At 36.5% G+C, this 21,122-nt stretch overlaps 1 protein-coding gene across 3 annotated transcripts in view; it reads right to left on the reverse strand.

Moving 5' to 3' along the window:
- Spt5 (Transcription elongation factor subunit Spt5) overlaps positions 1–21,122 on the reverse strand; it is a 110,775-nt gene that overhangs the window by 32,306 nt on the left and 57,347 nt on the right. For all 3 annotated transcript variants that reach the window (XM_083133169.1, XM_083133170.1, XM_083133168.1), the window contains 6 exons: positions 18,167–18,362; positions 16,370–16,495; positions 9,807–10,023; positions 5,655–5,773; positions 4,150–4,261; positions 1,236–1,403 (listed from right to left, as the gene is read on the reverse strand). In XM_083133169.1, the coding sequence (XP_082989295.1) occupies positions 1,236–1,403; positions 4,150–4,261; positions 5,655–5,773; positions 9,807–10,023; positions 16,370–16,495; positions 18,167–18,362 (938 nt within the window). The remainder of the gene's footprint in view (positions 1–1,235; positions 1,404–4,149; positions 4,262–5,654; positions 5,774–9,806; positions 10,024–16,369; positions 16,496–18,166; positions 18,363–21,122) is intronic.

The following is a 21,122-nucleotide window of genomic DNA, read 5'->3' on the forward strand; positions in this document are numbered from 1 at the left end:
CCTTGTGGCAACAGTTCGGAAGTGGCCCTTTACATTTCCAGCATGACAACGTTCCCATCCATAAAGCAAGGGCCATAACAGAGTGGTGTGACAACATGGGGAGTGAATGAACTCGACTGGCCACCCCAGAGCCCTGATCTCAACCCCATTGAACATCTGTGGGATGAGTTAGAAGACCGGTTGTGATCCAGGCCAAACTGCCAAACACCATCACAGAGCCATTTGCAATATTGCAGGAGGAATGGAAGCGACTATCGGCCAACATTTACTGAAACCTGGTGGAAAGTCTTTCTGAAAGGGTAGAGGCTGTTGAGAGTGGTGAATGGCAGACTTACCCCATACTCTCAACAGACCAGCTCCAGGTAAGCACATTGCTACGGGTGTCCAGTCATTATTGGCAATATAGTGTATTTTAGGGATGGGACCGATTAATCGGTACTCTATCGGTATCGGCTGATATAAGCATATCGGTGTATCGGTTTATCGGTAAAATTACCGATTATTTTACTGATCCAATATATCGATAAATATCTGATAATTTAGAGCAAAATTCTGCCATTGTGTTGTAATTTTTATGGATAATCTCCATACTCTACTCTCAAAAAAGTAAATGTCTAAATATTCAACTTCTTTTGCACTGCAGTCACCTCGAAACACACATTTATTAAGGAGGTCAATGAACCTTTCAGGTTCTTCAAGGACAATTTCTAATTTTATATCGGATCGGTAGAATATCGGTTATCGGTGTCGGTAAATTTTATATCGGTACTTTATCGGTATCGGCCAAAATTTCATATCGGCACATCCCTAGTGTATTTACATATTTAATACTTTTTGGTATTTAAGAATCCATTTCATGCATATAATTAAGAAGCTTGATTAACGAACGGGACTGATAAATGCATATTTTTGATCATATATAAGGCGTCAAACATTCCAAAAGATACATTTAATAAATCCTACTTTTGTCAGTACAAGGAATGCCATGTGCCATTTCTGCCGTAATAAAAACATTCTTTATAATGTTTAGCAATAATTTTAGATAATATTTTCAGTATTTAGATTACATTTTGGTAATTTTTAGCACAAATGAGAGTATAGTCGTAAATATTAATAAACAATTCGCACTGTCACATCTTTACCTCAAAACAAAGTGATATTGCTTTCAGAAATTTTCCCCTAACTTTAAGAAATTCAGAATGATAATTCAGTGCTGTTTACATGTGTGTACTTACTTGGGTTGTATCCTGGAGAAGGCGAGGCTTCGTCATACGAGAAATCCTCAAAATCTGCATTTCGTGCTGGAGTGTTTGTGATATTTGGATCCCAGGCTCCAGACTGCCCTGGAGTTCTAGATCCATCGTGGGATGGGGTCATGCTCCCATAGTGAGGTGTCCTGGAACCTGAAATGACGAAATACTCTTCATAGAATGCATCAACTAGTTTGGGGGCACCATACCAAAAAGTTTGGTACATCATTTCACAAAAAGACAAATGTAATTCTGTGGAACTGGAAAAACACTAAAAAAAAAATAAATGATTTTACATCATTAGCGTATCTTGAAAATTTGATGTGGTTTACAGCAACAATTCTTATTTATTGTATACATTCATTATACACCCCCCTATGTAGATGAATTAAGATATAATAGAATTAAACCAACAATGCAGGCATGCAAGTAAAACAAAAACATGAGTCCGATAACTTCAAATTTTCTGTAAAATTCAGTAATTTTCATAAAATTTCTCTTGTCATCAAAAACTGGACATGGATTTCCACTCACCAAGGGAAAATTTCTTTCTTGTGGTAACACTACCTCTGCCAAGTACAGCACAGAAAGCAGGAAGGAACAAGCAGTTTTCTCTGCCAATGTTGTTTCCAGTGGTGGAACAGATCATGCAGGTATGCGTTTTTAAAGCCACTCACTTCAGTTCCCTCACCCTTCCCACATCCAATCAGGAAGGCAACCCGATCCTTCTAATGTGCCGAAGACTTAAAACAGCATTACATACATGACACATTGGAAGATTTAGCCCCTGCAGCAAACAACCATGGGTGAGACGGCTGTGTCCAATTCTAAGATGGGTTAAAACAACCTATCTCGACGTGAGGGATGAAATGAGGAATATCATGCACCAATGGCTTAATGGTGTTAATCTTCTTCCCCATTACCTCATCCCACTCTACCTGCCAAGTGTCAAGAAGGGAGCAAGCAACGAAACACATTCTGCAGATCTCTAGCTGGCAGAAGGTGGACAAGAACGCCGCCGTCTGCATGAGCAGACTTGGCTGCTTCGTTCCCTTTATGTGCACATGACTGGGGACTCAGCCGAAGGGGACTTCAGAACTGGCTGGTAAGGACACGAGACGAAGGATGTGCTGTACTACAGGATGCCCGGAAGACAGTGATTCCGCACTTTGGAGCACACTGGTCAAATCAGTGCAAACAAGAACTTTTCTCAGTGCATGAATGTGGTGAAGTACATAAAATCACAGTTTTCGCATAGGGTTAATTTAAACATCACATTCGAAGGGCAAGGTTCAGCCTGCGGCTGTTCTGCCACCTAACCCCAATGGATACATATACCAGGGTGAATCAAAAGTTTGTTTGTTTTTGCACATGGACATTGAGACTAGAGACACAAGGCGTGACATCGGACTTATTCAGCAAGGTATAGGCTATTCTGTTGTATGGTCTTCTGCGAATGTTCCGTGAGAGCCACGATCCCACGACAATACCAATCAGCTGGTTTCAAGGCCAAAAACTCGCGTACCCCTGTTTCCACAGCATCCAATGTGTTGAACTGTCGTCCTGCAGGAAATGCATGAAAAAGTGAAACAAATGGTAATCGGATGGTGCGAGATCATGTGGCTGTACGGGGGATGAGGCAACACTTCAATTCCTTCAAGTCCTGCAGTTTTTGGGTAACAAATCGTGACTGGTGACATGGGGCATTGCCACAAGGCTCTCTTCCAAAGCATCAATGTTGGGTACTTCTGGTACTGTGCCCTCACTCCACCACACAAATTTTACTCACAGCATTTGCAGCTTCCCCACTTTTTTTCCAATAATGTCGTAACAAGATACGCATGGCCTATTTGTCGACCTCCATGACGGACCACCATAATTGCACTGTGCCTCGTCAAAATGTGTTGTGCCTGTGTGAATGTATGTACCAGGTGGAGTGCACGTCATATGCCCACCCATGCTCACTTGGCTTTTCAGGCTTTTTCTCCGGCTTCACTGTTTCCCACGTGAAAAACAAACAAACTTTTGACAATGTGCTAGTATGTATTAAAGACATAAAAAAAAGTGAGAACAAAGGTTTGCTTACACACAAAAGAAAAGAAAGGAAGAGAAAAATACACACAGGATACACAAATAAATTGACACGATTGTGCTTGGTGTCATTTAGGTAAGACTAATACAAATTAAGATAATATAAAAATATTTTTTAATAGGCAAGAAAGGAGAAAATGTAGTCAAGGATTGGCAACACATAACGGGGAAAGTAAAGAGGGAAAATAACAATAGTTGTTTTTAGGAAGTTCGTTCAGAAGTGGGAGCTACTATTCATAAGTGCTGCAACACAGATATTGTAAAGTAAAGTAAAGTAAAGTGTTCCCCTGTGCATAGCACCACGCCATGAAGGCGTATAGGGGGTGTGGGGGTAACGCCCCACACTTTCTTGATCCGGTCGTGAGTGGGGGTGATGTGATCAGCATCAGTCATCCAACAATAGATTTTTGAGTTTGTCTTTCAAGTTGTTACGATTAGTGAGGGACGTTATGGGAGGAGAAAGTTCATTCCATGCCCTTGTAGTCGAATAGATAGAAGATATTTCAAAAAGCACGAGCATGTGCTTTGGAAGCTCAAGTTTTGATTTTTCCCTCGTTTCAGTATCATGTATTTCCCTTCTGAATTTTAATTCCTGAAACAGGTTTAGAAGACTATGAATAAGGCAACACAGATGTGGTTCTTGGCATCTGGCCATGTACAACTTTTTGTTTTCATTTAGGGTTGGGATATGACAATATTTTCTTGTGTGGTGTACAAAACGGAAACATGAATTTTGGACTTTCTGAAAACTTAATATTCTTTGATCAAAGGTTCAACAAGAAATAATAACATGTAACTGATTACATACCATCATACATAGGTGTGGTAGAACCATACATAGGAGTCTTCCCTCCTGCATACAAAGGTGTCTGTCCTCCACCATACGCTGGAGTACGACTGTAGCTGGAGAAAGATCCTCCCTGAAAACAAGAAAACCTCATGAACTCTTGGTTGCTAGAAAATCTTCCAACATAAAATTTTACTGACTGGCAATTCCGACAGCTACAAGCATTAAGTCCAATTATTTTTAATAAATCAGGTTTGAATAAAAACACAAAATTTAAACCTCCACTTTAAAAAACAATGGGAAAAATTTCATGAAATGTCTGTTCTCATATCAGTTTTTTGGGTGTGTGTTTTTGGATCAAGCAGTTTACAGACTAGGACTTCAAATTTTGCCAGAAAAAAAAGTAGCTATTGTAAACCCTGAGTACCATGTGGAAAAACTATGCCAAAGATAAAAAACTTTGCTACACCAGAAAAAAGAAATAATTATAACAATTTCATAATACTAACACAAGCACTGATCTTGTTTGTCTGATTTTTTGTTATGTAGCATCACTTTTCTGGCACTCTTGGCGATGAGGATGAGTGATGACATGATAAAATTAATGAAGATACTCACAAAAACACTCATGACCAGGCCAGGGTTCGAACCTACAACCTCTGTGTGTTTGTTTGATTTTAAAATTTTGGGTGCCTCAGCACTTAGGCTATTTTGCACCCGTCACATTATATGGGGTCCAGCCCCTGTCACAGCCTCTTGCCATCTGCCACAGATGTCAGCTAATATAAGCATTGCTATTTTAATTCAGATTCAGGGTAAATACCAAAATAACAAATCCAAATTCTTGATATTTTTTAATTTTTCTTAGCCTTTATTTATTTGACTCCTACTTAGGTAATGTTAGAAATTAGTAATTAAGAAAATAAATATTTATTTAATGAAAACCCCTACCAAAAGGCCAGTTAAGATGAGAACTGAAGCTGTATTTAACAAGAGAATTAGATTTGCTTTATCTATTAATGCATCCTGGACTGCATCAGACAGACTAGCAAGGCTCTGGTGTCTGGACTCATGGCCAGTATAACCTTAAGTGGGCCTCATGTTGTCATCCCTATATATTTTTGTTTGCACCTTCATCCATCTCGTCTTACCACCACTCATCCTCATCATTGATCTCATCATAAAGTAAATCAACCAATCATTGTGATAGGAAAAATTCTTGACCACAAATATAATTTCTTGACTTTTTATTGACTTTCGTGACTGGTAGACACAAGAGATTGACAGGTATTATTATTGAAAATTTTGCTTTTGTTTTATCCGTTTGTAGTGCGATTTAAGTATTAAATCAATATAAATATGTAGTTCTAAGAAAGGAGATAAGTCTAACCGCTGGAATAAGGTTGATGTAGAATTTACACAAGAAGGTCTAACCAGTACCTCCCCTTCATTCGCTCCTTCAAAGAATATTTGAACACCAAAAAAGTAACTGCATCAAAGTCCCATAAGCAGAAAACAATTCTCACCTTTGTTGGTGCCCCAACAACTGCAATATGTGATCTATCCACCGAGATGGTTTGGCAAGTCGAGTGAAGCTCCACTCTGGCCGTGGACTCCGTAGCATCCTTCACTATGCCCACATTACCTGAAGAAAACAACATTGATGTTCTTATGTACAAACCACATGCAATACACAGAAAAATTAGGAAACACCAAAGAATCAATTTAAATATAATTTTCATGATCCCTATTCTGGTGTGTCTGTGATGGTTGCTCTAAAGGGGACACTAGCACACTCAAATACCCAACATCAGAAACCTCCTACAAGCAATTATCATTATTATTTTTATTAATTTTAAGCATAGGCGTAGCTAGAACTTTATATTTGGGTGTGCACAATGAAAAAAAAACGAGGTCTTGTACATTTTTATTAGCATATTTTGCAACACAATCACTTGGCTCTTTAACTGCACTGATGTTTGTAAAGGAATATAAATTCACTAAATGACAGTGTTGAAAATTTCTGAATATATGTAGTAAAAAAAAATCAAATTGCATAGAAATTACACACACACAAAATGTTCATAAATGTTACAAACAAATACATCAAAATACACGTCATCTATAACAAGAGACGTCTGTCAAAAGGTACAATGTTTTTAAACTCATCAATAACTTCATTTACATCAATAGACTAAGCTTTTTCCTGTTCCACAAATAGCAAAAGCAGGGCTTCCAATCTATCCTGCTTCTGAGTTGCTCTTAATTTAGTTTTAACTTAAGTAAGCTTGGAGAAAGCTCTCTCTCACACGTGCAGCTTTGACAGGTACAGACGAAAGGCGGTGCAGTACAGAGTAGAATGCGGTAAATATCTTCTTTCTCCAATGACATCAAAAAATCGAAAATCTATAGACACTCGTTTCATCAGCGATAATGCACACGTTTGTACCAAGTAATGACATTTTCAACTTCTTATAAACTGCCGGTTATTTTCCCTCTTATTGAAATATCTGTCTTTAATTCTCTTTGATAAAGAAGCCCATTAGGGTGTGCCTAGGCACACCCAGCACACCCCGTAGCTACGCATATGATTTTAAGGTTTAAAAACAAGTGACTGGAGACGTAGATTTAAATTTGTGAGGCTTCGTTCATTGCAGAACACTGGAAGAAATTAATAACTTTTTCACTTAGCGGACACAGCTTAGTGCGCCCGGATAGCCTCTGCAGATGGGTCATTTTCAAGCATGCGATTTTCAAATTTGCTCCAAAATACGAAAAGAAAATAGTAGCTCGAGAACTAATTGTTGTAGAGAGATGAAATCGATTTTGTTTTCTTTCTTTAGCAGTGGTAAAATTTATACACTGTGCCTACCAATGATTAGTGTAAAATGAAAAAGAAAAAGAAAATTGAAATTTTTAAATGAAAATTGGCATAAGGCATAGGTAAAAAACAATAACATATAAGAGCAGCAGTGTTGACAGCTTACGGAACAATATCCGGAATTTCGCTTATAGCTTGACCCTATGGATACTGGATGAACCAAATTTGGAGGGAAGCACGACAAAAGAAGGGATCAAGAATGGCACACAGTAGCGTGTCTAGGATTTTCGGAAGTGGGGTGAAGGGTTATGTAGGCTTTTTTTTGGTAGTTCATCCTCATTTTGCCATTTCTTTATGCCTCTCATGCTTATTTTTTTTAGGAATACAGGGCCAAAAGGAGGGGGAGGGGGGTTATGACCACCACCAGCCTCCTTGCACACACCACTGTCTGCATATTCCAAAGTGGAAACTTCTGATCCTTATGATCTTGCTCACTTTCAAACTTGCACCACTGACTGTGTTTCTATTGAAAGACCATTTTCAGCATATAAGATGATCCTCAGAGATAAAAGGCAGAGTTTGTTTCAGGATAACATGAAAAAGATTGTTATATATTGTTCTTGAAATTTACATAATTCATTTTTCATTAAACACAGAACTTTTGCTAACAGCACAAGTATTAGTATTACAATAATTTGTGGATAAATTTGAAAATGATACATATATAGAAATGAAAACTTGGTTAGAAAATTAATATTTGGTGGTTATACATAGAGGCACATATTTTTGGTAAATAAAAAAGCAAAATTTCGGTACAAAAACGGAGTCAATCTTGGGTTCAAAAGCGGTAAATAAAATGAAATATTGGTGTTATAGTGGTGTAAAATTGGATGAAAAGTGGTATATAAAAAGACATTTTCGTTTTAAAATTGTGAATATAATCCTAAATTTGATTTAAAAACTACACTTATTCCACAGAATTAACATTTCACTTCTAATAGCACATTTATGTAGTTATAAGAGTATTAAGTTTATTTCTGTGTAAAGGAGTCCATTTTTGCTTCTCCAATTTTAGCAGCAGAATTAAACAATTTTCCGGGAATTGCATAACTCTCAGGATAATTCAGACCTCGGAAGGTGTCGCATCAGTGAATAAACCCTGAATTTCGTGTTTAAGAGTTAATTTCGCTTTTTGCAGTTCATTTAGCATTATTTCGTGACAAAACATGGTCACAAAATGCATCTCACACTTTTCAAAAACATGAAAAATTAACACTACAATGTGTTTTTTCAAATTTCATTTTTTCGTCAAAAACAAAATATGCATGCCTCTAGTTACACAATATACCTATTAAAATTTTTTGCGGTTTCTTTGAAATTTTGTTTTTAACAATTGTACCTAATCAGTATTGTTCCGGAATTTTGAACCATTTTAAGTTCTTTGGAAGCCACTTCAGGATGCTTTTCAGGTCTAGTTTCATATTTTTAGAACCTATTTTAGGTTTCTAGAGCCTATTTTAGGGACCTAAAAATCTCGTCTAGTTATAAGTATAGCATGAATCAAACTAAAATTAAATGTCTGGTGAAGGGATCAGGTGTTCTCCCGAAACAACAAAAAATGTGTTTGTATGTTTGTAACAGTAAACTACATGAGAAATAATTCTAAAATTCAAACAATACATATATACTAGGGATGGGCCAATATGAAATTTTGGCCGATACCGATAAAGTACCGATGGAGATATAAAATTTACTGATACCGATAACCGATATTCTACCGATCCGATACAAAATTGGAAATGGTCCTTGAAGAACCTGAAAGGTTCATTGACCTCCTTAATAAATGTGTTTCGAGGTGACTGCAGCACAAAAGAAATTGCATATTTAGATATTTACTTTTTCTTAGAAAGTAGAGTATGGAGATTATCCATAAAAATTACAACAAAATGGCAGAATTTTGCACTAAATTATCAGATATGCCTACTGGCTGATACCGATAGACTACCGATTAATCGGTCCCATCCCTAATATATACAAGAAAAATTAAGTAAGAAGATTAACCTATGCCGGGATGTGACGTGTGTCACATTTAGGTGAAGTTGCCAATGCCGAGATGTGACACGTATGTCACATTTAATTATTTTCAATGTTTGGAACATACCGTGACTGGTAAAATTGGGAGATACATGTCTTGAATGCTACCCGAGCCTTGAGGCATCATATTAGCAAAGTTTCATTCTAGCTATATTGGAGGTAAGGGAGGGAGAATTTCCCATCGAGGAAAAAAAAATAATAAAAAAAAAAAGCTTTTACATAATAGATTTTTTTTCTGCAAAAGTACCAGCAGTGCGTGTGCAATTCTTGCAATGAGAATAGAACAATAGAATACTACTTGATAAATGAAATTTGTTTTTTCTACCATAGGCTTATAGCCTAATCTGTACTGGAGGAAAAATAGCTCAATTTGTGACTACATTTGTAGTTACCGTATAAATTCTTATTTAAAACCTTGCATAAGTTTAAACTTCCTGCAGAAAATGCACTCAGCATCGAGGCCTTATTGCATAGAACAGCGGTTCTTGAACTTTCCTAGACTGCAGACCCCCTTCAGAGATCACTATTTTTCCGAACCTTTGTGGAACATTGGGAGGGTTTTGCGGACCACAGTTGAAGAACCAATGGCATAGAACATGACTTGGAATATAAGGATTAATGAACGATTCATGCTCTTCAAAGGACATCTGCAATTATATATCAGATCAGTAGAACACCAGTTTCGGTAATTTTTACAGTACTAAATTGGTTTACGGCAAAATATTTCATATTGTTTCATACCTAATAAAAAACACACACGTACCTTTATAGGGTCCTCCAGTGATCTTGATTGTCTGGCCAATCAGTTCCCTGTCTCTCCTGATGCCACCGCCACCTCGTCCTCGGCCCGCTCCTCCACCACCACCACCACTACTACCGCCACCTGCACCAGCAGGAGCACCACCTGCAGGATGTGCAGGGGAAGATATGCGAGGAGACATGAAACCGAAACCTCCACCGAGAGTATTCCCGGTTGATGACTGAAACAACAAGATCAAATCAATTAAAAAAAAAACAAAAAAACTCAAGATACGTATCATAATACATCTTACACAACTTATGTATTGTTTCATGCGAGACTGAATCTGATCTCATCTGATCAGTAGGACCTCCTCGATGGTGTAAATGTTAACTTCAATGCCTTGTAATCATGGGGTCCAGGTTCGATGGCCGGTGGAGGCACATAGCAGTTCAGATCCCACTTAAACTGTAGGTCCAGTTCCCATTAGGCTTTCTGTGCATAAAAGTGGGGTTAAAAACAAGCTCAACCAATCAACCTGGTCTGATTCAATTTGTAATTTAGAGTCGCTTTTCTGCCACTTTTTGCTAACCACAATGATGAGGATATGAAATTGGTGAGCACTCACAAAGAACACCAATGTCAAGGCTTGAATTCGAACCTGGAACCCCTGGCATCAAGCATGCTGTGCTAACCACTCTGCTACGGATGTTGGCTTGGAGGCACTCTGGGAGCTTCCTCAGGCATCAGGGATGGAAACTTTATCCAGATAAAATTTTATTCAGATATTGGATAATTTTGTATCTGGACTTCAGCAAATTAGGATTATCTGAATAGGGAAAGGTACAGGGTTAGAAAAAAAAACAGTTTTTTTTCATGTTTAATTGGGTTTTGTCGAGCTTTTATAATTAAATGTGAATACATGTAATATAATTTACATTTGTAATTGCTGCCTAACCTACCAACTAGCAGACCACAACAACTACTACACCATAGTAATGTTTATTTTTTATCCTTTATTCTCTTACAATTTCCTGGTTAACTCTGTGCCTCTGTGGATAGCAAGTTTGTATGTTTGAATTGATATTTCTCTAAAGTACCTGCAGAATCTACAGCTTAATATAGGCCTATGTAATTTCTTAATAAAGATTAAATGTTTGTATTGGTGTACTGAGCTCTGATATTTCATTCTACTTCATTTCAATATTACAAGTGTTGTGCATTTTAGATAGCAAACTTAATCTCAGAGTTATAATGACAGTTGTGATCGCATTCTAAGAATCTAAAATGCAATCTTCATAAGTACACACCTCTATGACGTTCCTTCATTTCAGAAATCATGGAAATAACAAAGTTAATGAAAAAACCAACTGGGTTTTAAAATGTTTTTTTTTTTTCAAATGGGCCCAACCCAAAAAACCCAGCTTGGCAAACCCTGGAAAGGTACTCTGTGCATGTGCACACATGCCATGAAGGCATATGGGGTGATGTGGAGGTATAGAGCTCCACATGTTCTTAATCTCAGCCATAGTTGAGATGATGTGATCAGCATTATGCCTGGTCATCTTTACTAACCAGGGTGCCCATTTATATGAGGCTGGGTGGGCCTCAGAGACATGCAGAAACAGGGAAATTACCTGTCCAGATCACCAGAGTTCTTCTGTATTGTAGACAAATGCTCTACCAACTGAGGTACTACAGCTCAACATCTGAATATCCAAATTATTTTTAAGGCTTAGTCAATACCAATGTTGTTGTATCAGAAGGTTCTTTTCAGGTGACCTGATCACTTGCAGGGTCCACAAAAATTACACGTGACACTTTCACGGAGTCTAATTACCTTGGTTCAAAGTTTCAATTGATTTGTGTCAATATCATGTGAAAATTTTCTGATGTAATTTTGGAGTATTTTGAAGCAAAACTCTCGTAAATTGATGCTTATAATTCAAGTACAGTGGAACCTCGATTTTACGTTTTTCAGGGGACCAAGCTAAAGAAACTTAAAATGCAGGAAAATGTAAAATCAAGGAAATTTTTATAACATGTTTCTGACCATCAAGACTGAATGTATAATGCAGGAAAATTAATAATCTGAAAACGTAAAATCAGGGTTTCACTGTAGACTACTCACCAATTAATATTATGCTTTATTAACTTGATACTTTGAACAACTTTTAGCTAATCGTTACAATTTTCAAGTATTGGATTGAGTTGGTTGATTAAGTTGGTGTTCTAAGTCCACTTTATGCACAATAAGGTTATTCGCGACTGGACCTATAGTTTAAAGTGGGATCCGAACCGCTTTGTGCCTCCACCAGGAATCAAACCCGGAACTCCTTGATTACAACGCTACCACTGTGCCATAGGGGAGGCCCTTTCAAGAATGGTATCAGTGCGAATCTGTAAGAGTATCAGTATGTATATCGGTTCAGCCCTAATTATTTTATATTATGTATAAAATCTTATATTAATCCTACAGATAATGGATAACAACATTTTGGATAAAAGATATGTAGAGAATTCATAGAACATATAAACAAACTCAACACATTTGTTGAAAATCCGTACCTTGCATTTACAGATATTCAGATTATCCAATTGTATGGATATCTGGAGATATTTGGATTGTCTGAAGATCTGGATTATTTGTTGCACTTGTAACAGATATCGGATAATTTGAAATCCAGATATCTGTCATCAGATTTTGAGGCCATCCCTAGTGGAAACTAATCATAGGGTCCAAATGACCAATTTAACTGACCAAAATGCAAAAAAGTATTATCTAGCAACCAACATCTCCATGCACAGTCATGGCACACCAAACTAAAATTTTTATGAAGATTAGACTGGTTTTCATTATTGTACTATTAAATTTTCATTTTGTAGTAGACAGTTAATGAACAGTAAACTAAGGTGACTTGGTAACATTGAGTGGTGAATAAGATATGAACCAGAGAAGAAAACCTAGGCCTTCAAACCAAAATATATCAACTTCTCAGCAATTACGGAGAGACATTGCTAAAGAAAATTTTTCATAAATATGTTACTTGTTTATGCAAAAATAGTTATTACAGCGGAACCTCCATTTTACATTTTTCAGGGGACCAAGGTGGAAGAACTTAAAATGCAGGAAAATGTCAAATCGGGGAAAATTTTATAGCATTTTGCTCTATTGGGACGGAACCATCAAATTGAATGTATAATATGAGAAAATGAAAAACCAGGGAACGTAAAATGGGGGGAATATCTTTAAATGAACTGAAAAATAATCTGTCATCTTAATGGAGAGTTACCATGTATCACCAGAATGCAATAACAAAATATCAAATTGCAGTCTTTACTGATCACTCTTTAAAAAACTGACAAATTATAGACTAAGAAGTAAAATTGGATTTTTACTGACAATGCTGACAAATTTTCCATGCTTGACGCATGCAAATGGAAATCTTGATAGGCCAAAACTATCATTTTAAATGTTTTTCCCCATCTTCATCCTATTTTTTTTCTTTTAAGAAATAGCAGTTTCATGCAGTCGGAATTAAAGAGTGAAACTTGAAGTGCATAACACAATATGCCTATCTGACATCAGATAAACTTATTGCTAACTGTAGCCTCATTCAGTCAGAGGCCAAGATTTTAACTAGGGATGGGACCGATAAATCGGTACTCTATCGGTATTCGCCGATATAGGCATATCGGTGAATCGGTTTATCGGTAAAATTACCGATCCGATATATCGATAAATATCTGATAATTTAGTGCAAAATTCTACCATTTTGTTGTAATTTTAACGGATAATCTCCATGCCTTACTTTCCAAAAAAGTAAATGTCTAAATACTTCTTTTTTCACTGCAGTCACCTTGAAACAACACATTTATTAAGGAGGTCAATGAACCTTTCAGGTTCTTCAAGGACCATTTCTAATTTTATATCGGATCGGTAGAATATCGGTTATCGGTATTGGCAAATTTTATATCGGTACTTTATCAGTATCGGCCAAAATTTCATATCGGCCCATCCCTAATTTTAACCATCTTCTACACTCTCAAATAATAAGAATTAATATCTTTTCTATTGAACAGTCACGGACACTTCTGGCTTGTAAAGATCCAGTTGAAAGGTAATAGGGTCGATACATCCCAGAAGTTTCTGTGAGAGTACATTTATTTATAAATTAACACAGAGCCGCTTAGTTCAAAAACACTGTATCAATGTGAATGTTGTAAAGTTATAGATTTCAATTTGCTTCTTGTTTAGTAGGAAGATTGGTTTCGTGTTAAAAATGTACAGTAAATTTTGTAAAGGATTATTTCAAGTGAAATAATAGCTTAAGTAGTACAAACTGTGGTTTTAACTCTTTCGCTGTGGTTGGGCTGCAATTTGCGATTAAAATTATCACCTGAGGGCTAGTGTCGCTTCCAATATGGCCGCTCTACGTAGGATAGATCTTTGTTTACATTCAGTAGTAGTACGTAATAGCAGCGTGTTGTCATTGCTGGTATGGAAGTAATGTTTAAATTACACGTTATATTTAAATATTGCGAATGCGATGTGAATTCCAGGAACTATAACGAAGGTGAAGCTGTGCTGAGAGCAAAGCATTTAATTATGATAATAAAAATAACACTGAAAACGGAGACCAAACTAACTGTTTTTTCAAAGCGGTGCTGTTTCATCTGCACTGCACCTCGGTTGTACCTGCCTAATTGAGGCTCTCAGAAATTATTTGAAAATAAAGCAATTCACCTGTATTGCAAAGCTTGGGCAGGAAATAAATGTGAACATGCCGTTGCAGTTTTTTCCCCAAAGAGGCAGGCTGGTTTAATAACAACACCGGATAATGATAATAATAATAACAATAACAACAATTACATTGAGGCTATCTTCAGTCTTCACTAAAAATTGACTTACTGAATGAAACAGCAACATTAGAATGTCAATTATGTTTTTCTGACTTACTTCTATGATTACGGACATTAATTAATTCTCAAACTATTTTCATCTTTGCACTTAATCAACTTGCACCTGTTCCAAATTACATACATAATACATTTTATTCGAAAAAAATGTTATATTCTTAAAGAACAATTTAAAACTTACTTTCATGGCAATAAAATCATCTTTCCGAAAGATTATTTTGGAAAATAAAGTGAACAGACTCGTACATTTTTCGTAATTTCCTTGCCGCATTTCAGTTATGCCAATCTTGTCAATCAGTTCTGTTTTCCCTGATTTATTCAAACATTTCTTTTTGTTGATTCCATGGAGTGGAAAACACATGTAAGCTTTTATCTTGTCCTGAACCACAAAAACTGAACAGTATACGTTACTTTTTCACATGTTCCCCATGCTTTGAACGGCTTCAACACGGCGAAGCGCAGCGAAGTGTCCTACGTGGACTGGTTCCTGCAAATCTCACCAGATGGCATATCTGATAATTCTAATCGCGAACAGCGTAGTGGTAGCAACGCCACCTTGTAATCAAGGGGTCCTGGGTACGATTCCCAGTGGAGGCACATAGTGGTTCGGATCCCACTTTAAACTGTAGGTCCAGTCCCAATTAGTGGATAACGTGGAGTTAAAACAGAAATTTAATCAATCAATCTTTCGCTGAGGGATTCTGACACACTGATATAGCTTTCACTGCATAGTTTTCTGGGGAAATTTTCAGAATTGCATTAATTTGTAGAAAAGTATTCTGAACAAAGGGTCAGAGTCGGGAGTCCCCCTTGGTGTTACAATTTCATTGTTGATTGATTGATTTTAATTGATTTGCTTTATTTTACTTCTTTTTGTGCCACTTTTGGCTAATTTGCGAAGATGGGGATGAGTGATATGATGAATGGACACTCACAAACATCCATGCCCAGGCCAGATTCGAACCTGGGATCCCTGACATCATAGCGCAATGTGCTAACCACTCTGCCACGGGGGCCGGCATATTTCCATAGTTAATGAAGTGGATACAGTGGCATGCACAAGCGGGGCAGGGTCATAACCCTAACTTTTGGTCAAGTATTACGAAAAAAAAAGAATGTTAAATGCAGGAAAATATAGCAAAATGAGGACTGACTACTAAAAACTTACATGTAACCCACACTCATTAAAAAAATCCTGGGCATGGCACTGAGTGGATAAATGATCCTTGTTGCCATTGTTGTTTACATACATACATCGGTAGACATTTTTCACTTGTTCAGAACCAAAGTAAGTTATTTCTTTGGTAAACAGTTCAAACGCCAGACTCTAGATGGCATCATGTTCTAGTAATGCTGTTTCTTACTCTTACTTTGCTCGACACGAGCATCGGCAAGAATATTTGAAATCGACTGCAGTCGTTTTCTGCAAGACACCTATATTGAAAAAAATAGACTGAAGCAGCACCGAAAGAGTTAAATTCTTGCAACATTAGCTTGCATAATATTATGGAAAGACCTAGTTCGTATATGGTATGAACTATATACTCAGTGTAATGTGCAACTGCAAGATTATATCTGAACTTCAAAAGATATTTCAGATACACGTGCATATATTTAAATAAGAAATATGTAATGTTAGTAAATTTCATTGGACCACCAGCACTTACCTTAGACCCGCCAGCCAGCAAAAGGTGCCTCGTCTTGCACACAAAAATCCCTCCGTTTTCAAGCATCATGCGAGAATGCAAGAAAGCAAAATTTCTGTAGAGGTGCTTGATCTCTCCGCTACGGCCCTGAAATGAAACAGAAAAGTGGTTTTACTGTATATAGATAAAAATTAGAAGCATGAATTTATGTTTTCCGTGTTAAATTTACAAATTTACCATTCCATTTTCTTGATGTTTAATTTTGTTTTCAATTCAAGAGCTTAGATGGTTTATTCTCCCTCTTAATGTATTTAATCAGGTGATAACTGTGCATTTCAAAATTTATTTTAAAAACTCAAGGCATTCATTTACATGCACAAAAGCTAGGGCTGAGTTGATACAGATGTTGATGTACGGGTGTATCGGTTGGGTTTTATCAATATCAGCCGATACTTTTCCGGCATTTTGATGTTTCATGAGATCCTCAAATGTTCCATGTTGACACTTTGGTGGAGTATAATTATCCTGAAAGTTATGCAAAACTCGGTTTTTCTATATTTTGCACCAAGATTGTGTGTAAAACTGTATGTATGCTTGAGATAACATAACAGGTATTTCAATTCTTGAATATTTTAGAGCAAAACTGGTAAATTGATGCTTATGATTGGAGTGGAATAACCAACATTTTGAACAACTTTTAATTGTTAAAATTTTGTTATTATTACTATCGGTAGAGGCATGCATATTTCGATTTTGACGAAAACATGAAATGTGAAATAACGCATTTTGCTACCTTGTTTTGTCATGAAATGATGCGAAATGAACTGCAAAATGTGAGATAAGACTCAACTCCTTAAGTGTAAAATTTGTTGAACAAGTCGCTACTGGAAAATGTAGTTTTTTTTTTAGTCAAATTCAGTATATGCCCTCCGCATTGTGCTGCTGTAGTGTGGAAGGCATATATATTCGCGTTTGTTTCAACTATATTCGATTTACTGTGACGTATATAGTCACAAAGACGTTTGGGGAGATAGTTCTAGCTGTAGTAGAAACAAAAAATAGTAGCAAGAGAGGAAAAAGATAAAACTAATTTTTCCCTTCTTCTTTCTTTTTGTCTTCTTCTTTTTCATCTTTTTCCTCTCTTGCTACTATTTTTTGTTTCTACTACAGCTAGAACTATCTCCCCAAACGTCTTTGTGACTATATACGCCACAGTAAATCGAATATAGTTGAAACAAACGCTTATATATATGCCTTCCGCACTACAGCAGCACAATGCGGAGGGCGTATACTGAATTTGACTAAAAAAAAACTACATCTTCCAGCAAAACCACACTTAGGGGGTTAAACATGAAATTTAGAGTTTATGTACCAATGTGAAGTTTGAATTATCCTGTGAGTTATGCAAATCACGGAAAATTGATTAATTCTGCTGTAAATATTTAAGAAGCAAAAATGAAACCCATTATACAGGAATAAACTTAATACTCTGGTAACTACACAAATGTGCTACTAGAAGGGTTATGTTTATTTTGTGTATTAAGAGCAGTTTCTAAATCAAATTTAGGATTATATTCACAATTTTAAAACCAAAATGTCAATTTTATATAACACTTTCGATCTGATTTTTTGCAGCTATAACACCGAAATTTTATTTTATTTATCACTTTTGAACCTGAAATTGACTGTTTTCGACCTATTTTTTTTTTGTTTTTTCATTTACCAAAAATATGTTCGTCTGAGTTATAGGTATCAGAGGGAATTGGTTTCAGCTCAGCCCTACAATAAATGTTTATGTAAAAAAAAAGTTTCACTTACAGAATGTGGACCATCGATGACCTTCACGATGTCTTTCTTTTGTATAGTGTTCTGCTCTGAATCCAGAGCTACCGTGTAACGTGACTCTTTCCTCTTCTGCAGAGCTTGAGGTTTCCTCTCCACCACTCGGCCGTGCATGTTGAGGATGTGGAAATTCTCTCTCTCCAGTCGGACTATCACACCAACTGTTTGGGGACTGAAAGGAAAAGGCAGAAAGAGAAATAAACACACCTGTATATTGTCGTGAAAAGAAACCTTTACTCTGGCTTCACAACGCTCCCAAATATCTCCCACAATTGATATCCTAAAATGATTTCTCTTATAGTTTATGGTTATTACAAGCACACACATAACATAATTTTTGATGTAACGTTTCAGCAGAACACTTCAGCTTTGACTTTTATTTTAGTGTGGTTCATGTTACAGTTATAACCAGCGCTTGAAGTGGAAAATGTTAGCTGGAGGGATGTTTGGTCGAGCTTTGGGGTTAACTGGGCAAAGCTTCTATGGTTTAACATGGTAACAATGATGAGACAGTTGGGGATATGCTTTGCAAAAATTTTGCTGGCTAGGATTGGTACCTTCCCCCCCCCCCCACCCGACATCTCTCCTCACTTTGAATACTGGTTATAACAATGAGATAAATATAAAAAAAAGAAAAAGAAAAATCTTCACAATAATGTTACATTGTTGGAACATAACTTGGCTGTGAAATAAGCAATGTTTTTTTTTTATTATTATTTGATTATTATTACTATTTCAGATGAAGATCTCATCAAATTTTAATTATGGATCCCAAATATCATAAGGCGATTCAAAAATCTTCTGTAGGATTAACCTTTACTCGTATTTTGGTCGATATATCCACAGACCTGCACAAGACCCGGAAAAACCCATCTGCGAGGGGGTACACCTACAATAATATTCAACACGCACATCAAGCCCAGGTGTTCGACATCACGAAAGCGAGCTTCACGTCACAGTTGTGCACAGGCCTCGATGCCTGCCAGGTTTTTCTATTACCCAGGTCTTAAGAAGACCCGTGAGACTCAATGTAGTTCTTGCAGGTAAACGCGAGCACTATTGTCAGTGTTGCCAACAGCCATTATATTTCACTACGCATGGAAATATTTGAATTTCTGCTAGGCGCAGGTGCCTTGAGGTTGAATAACCATTGGCGTAGCAAGGGGTGAGTGAAGTGGGCGACCAGCCTGGGCCTCGTGCATGTAGGGGCCTCATGTCCCATGAGGTTGATACAAAAAATGTAATAAATGGAAGTCAAAAAGATAGTAAAGGGTAATTTTTGTGGGCAATAAAATTAAAACATTTTTTTTATATGGCTTTATATTCTAGCTGAACATTATAATTTCAATGAATACGTCAAATCAGAGGCAGGCGGGAGCTCTTGGCCTAAGGGGCCCCAAAAAAGTCAAAATAATTCTCATTTCTCATGTGAAACATTAACGCAAAAATTGCTTGGACATTTCTATCCATTTATTATTTTCTTGAATAAGAAGAGGCCTCCCTAATAGCGCAGTGGTAGCGTCATTGCCTTGTAATCAAGGGGTCCCGGGTTCGATACCCGGTGGAGGCACAAGTGGTTCGGATCCCACTTTAAACTGTAGGTCCAGTCCCGATTAGCCTTACTGCGCATAAAGTGGACTTAAAACACCAAAACAAATCAAATCTTGAATAAGAAGAGCTTTGTCTTGGCTTTTCTTCCATCTCATGACCATGCATAGCCTACCAGATTTTAATATATTAATCATAAAGCACCTCAAACTGCCACAGAGCATTTAAATGCTTCCGGTGTCTTAAACTGAAGAAGGGTATGGATAATATTAGCAGTCCTTCCTTCCTTCCTATAACTTAATATGCAGCTATTGCCCTCTCTAACGGGAATGAAGATGATTTATCTTCCGAATTTCCTGATCAAGTTCTACGTTTCAGGAATGTGTTTAAATCTTCAATCAAGTGCTTTAGCAAAGTTTCTTCTCCTTGATAGCTAGCTCTACACTAGCTTCCAGTGTTCTCTGTATCGTCTACCACCTTCTGTTTGTTTCCTACTCTTCAAGTAACAACCACGAAAAAAAGAATGGGATCATTCAGCCCAAATTTAGCGGACTCAGTAATCTCACTATTGAACGATGAAAGGGCAAGATCTAATGATGTTGTGAAGTAAAGTGTCATTCGCTATAAACCAGCTTTCTATTAAGCAAGGTGGTTTGACTTAATTTAAATTGGGGAATTCTATTTTAAAAATCACTTATTGAAATCACTTTAAATAAAATTACAGAATAATGTACACAAGAAATTTGTAGATATCAGAATCACTTTTTGTGAAAGTATATTAATCTCGTAATCATTTAATAATGTTTATTATGCTCTAAGAAAGGGAATAAAGGAATCAAAATATATGTACTGATGGGGTGAAGCTCATACGGAAGTAAATGTAATATGTCATCAGAAAAAAAAACAACTTAAATTTCACTTGATTTAAAATTCAATAATTTTTATAAGCAAAAATAGCACATTTTTTATAAATAGAATAATATACAAAATACTAATAATGTTAAACCGTAAATAGTGTCATTTTCATTAAACTGTAAATAAATATGGCAGCTGATATTTGGCTAACTATCATTAAAAACACTAAAATTCAGCTACAAAGACTGTAAATATTATTTTAAGTTAAAATTATAAAGTACATAGGAATACACTATTACTACTACTTTGGTTAATGAAAATTCCAGCAGCATGTTACTGTAGATCTGCCAAGTGTAAATTTCTCTGTCGCGTACTATTAAATATAATTTTCGTCAGAAATTAATTATTATTATAGGCTATTGTATAAATATGATAATTTGCTGATGTTTCCTTGATGACTGTGTATCGATTCACATTGATATTTCATACTTAAAGAACAGATGAGGCACCTTGCATTCTAATCTCGGTC

The sequence above is a fragment of the Lepisma saccharinum genome, chromosome 12 (genome assembly GCF_977018435.1).
Source record: "Lepisma saccharinum chromosome 12, izLepSacc3.1, whole genome shotgun sequence".
Classification (NCBI taxonomy): domain Eukaryota; kingdom Metazoa; phylum Arthropoda; class Insecta; order Zygentoma; family Lepismatidae; genus Lepisma; species Lepisma saccharinum.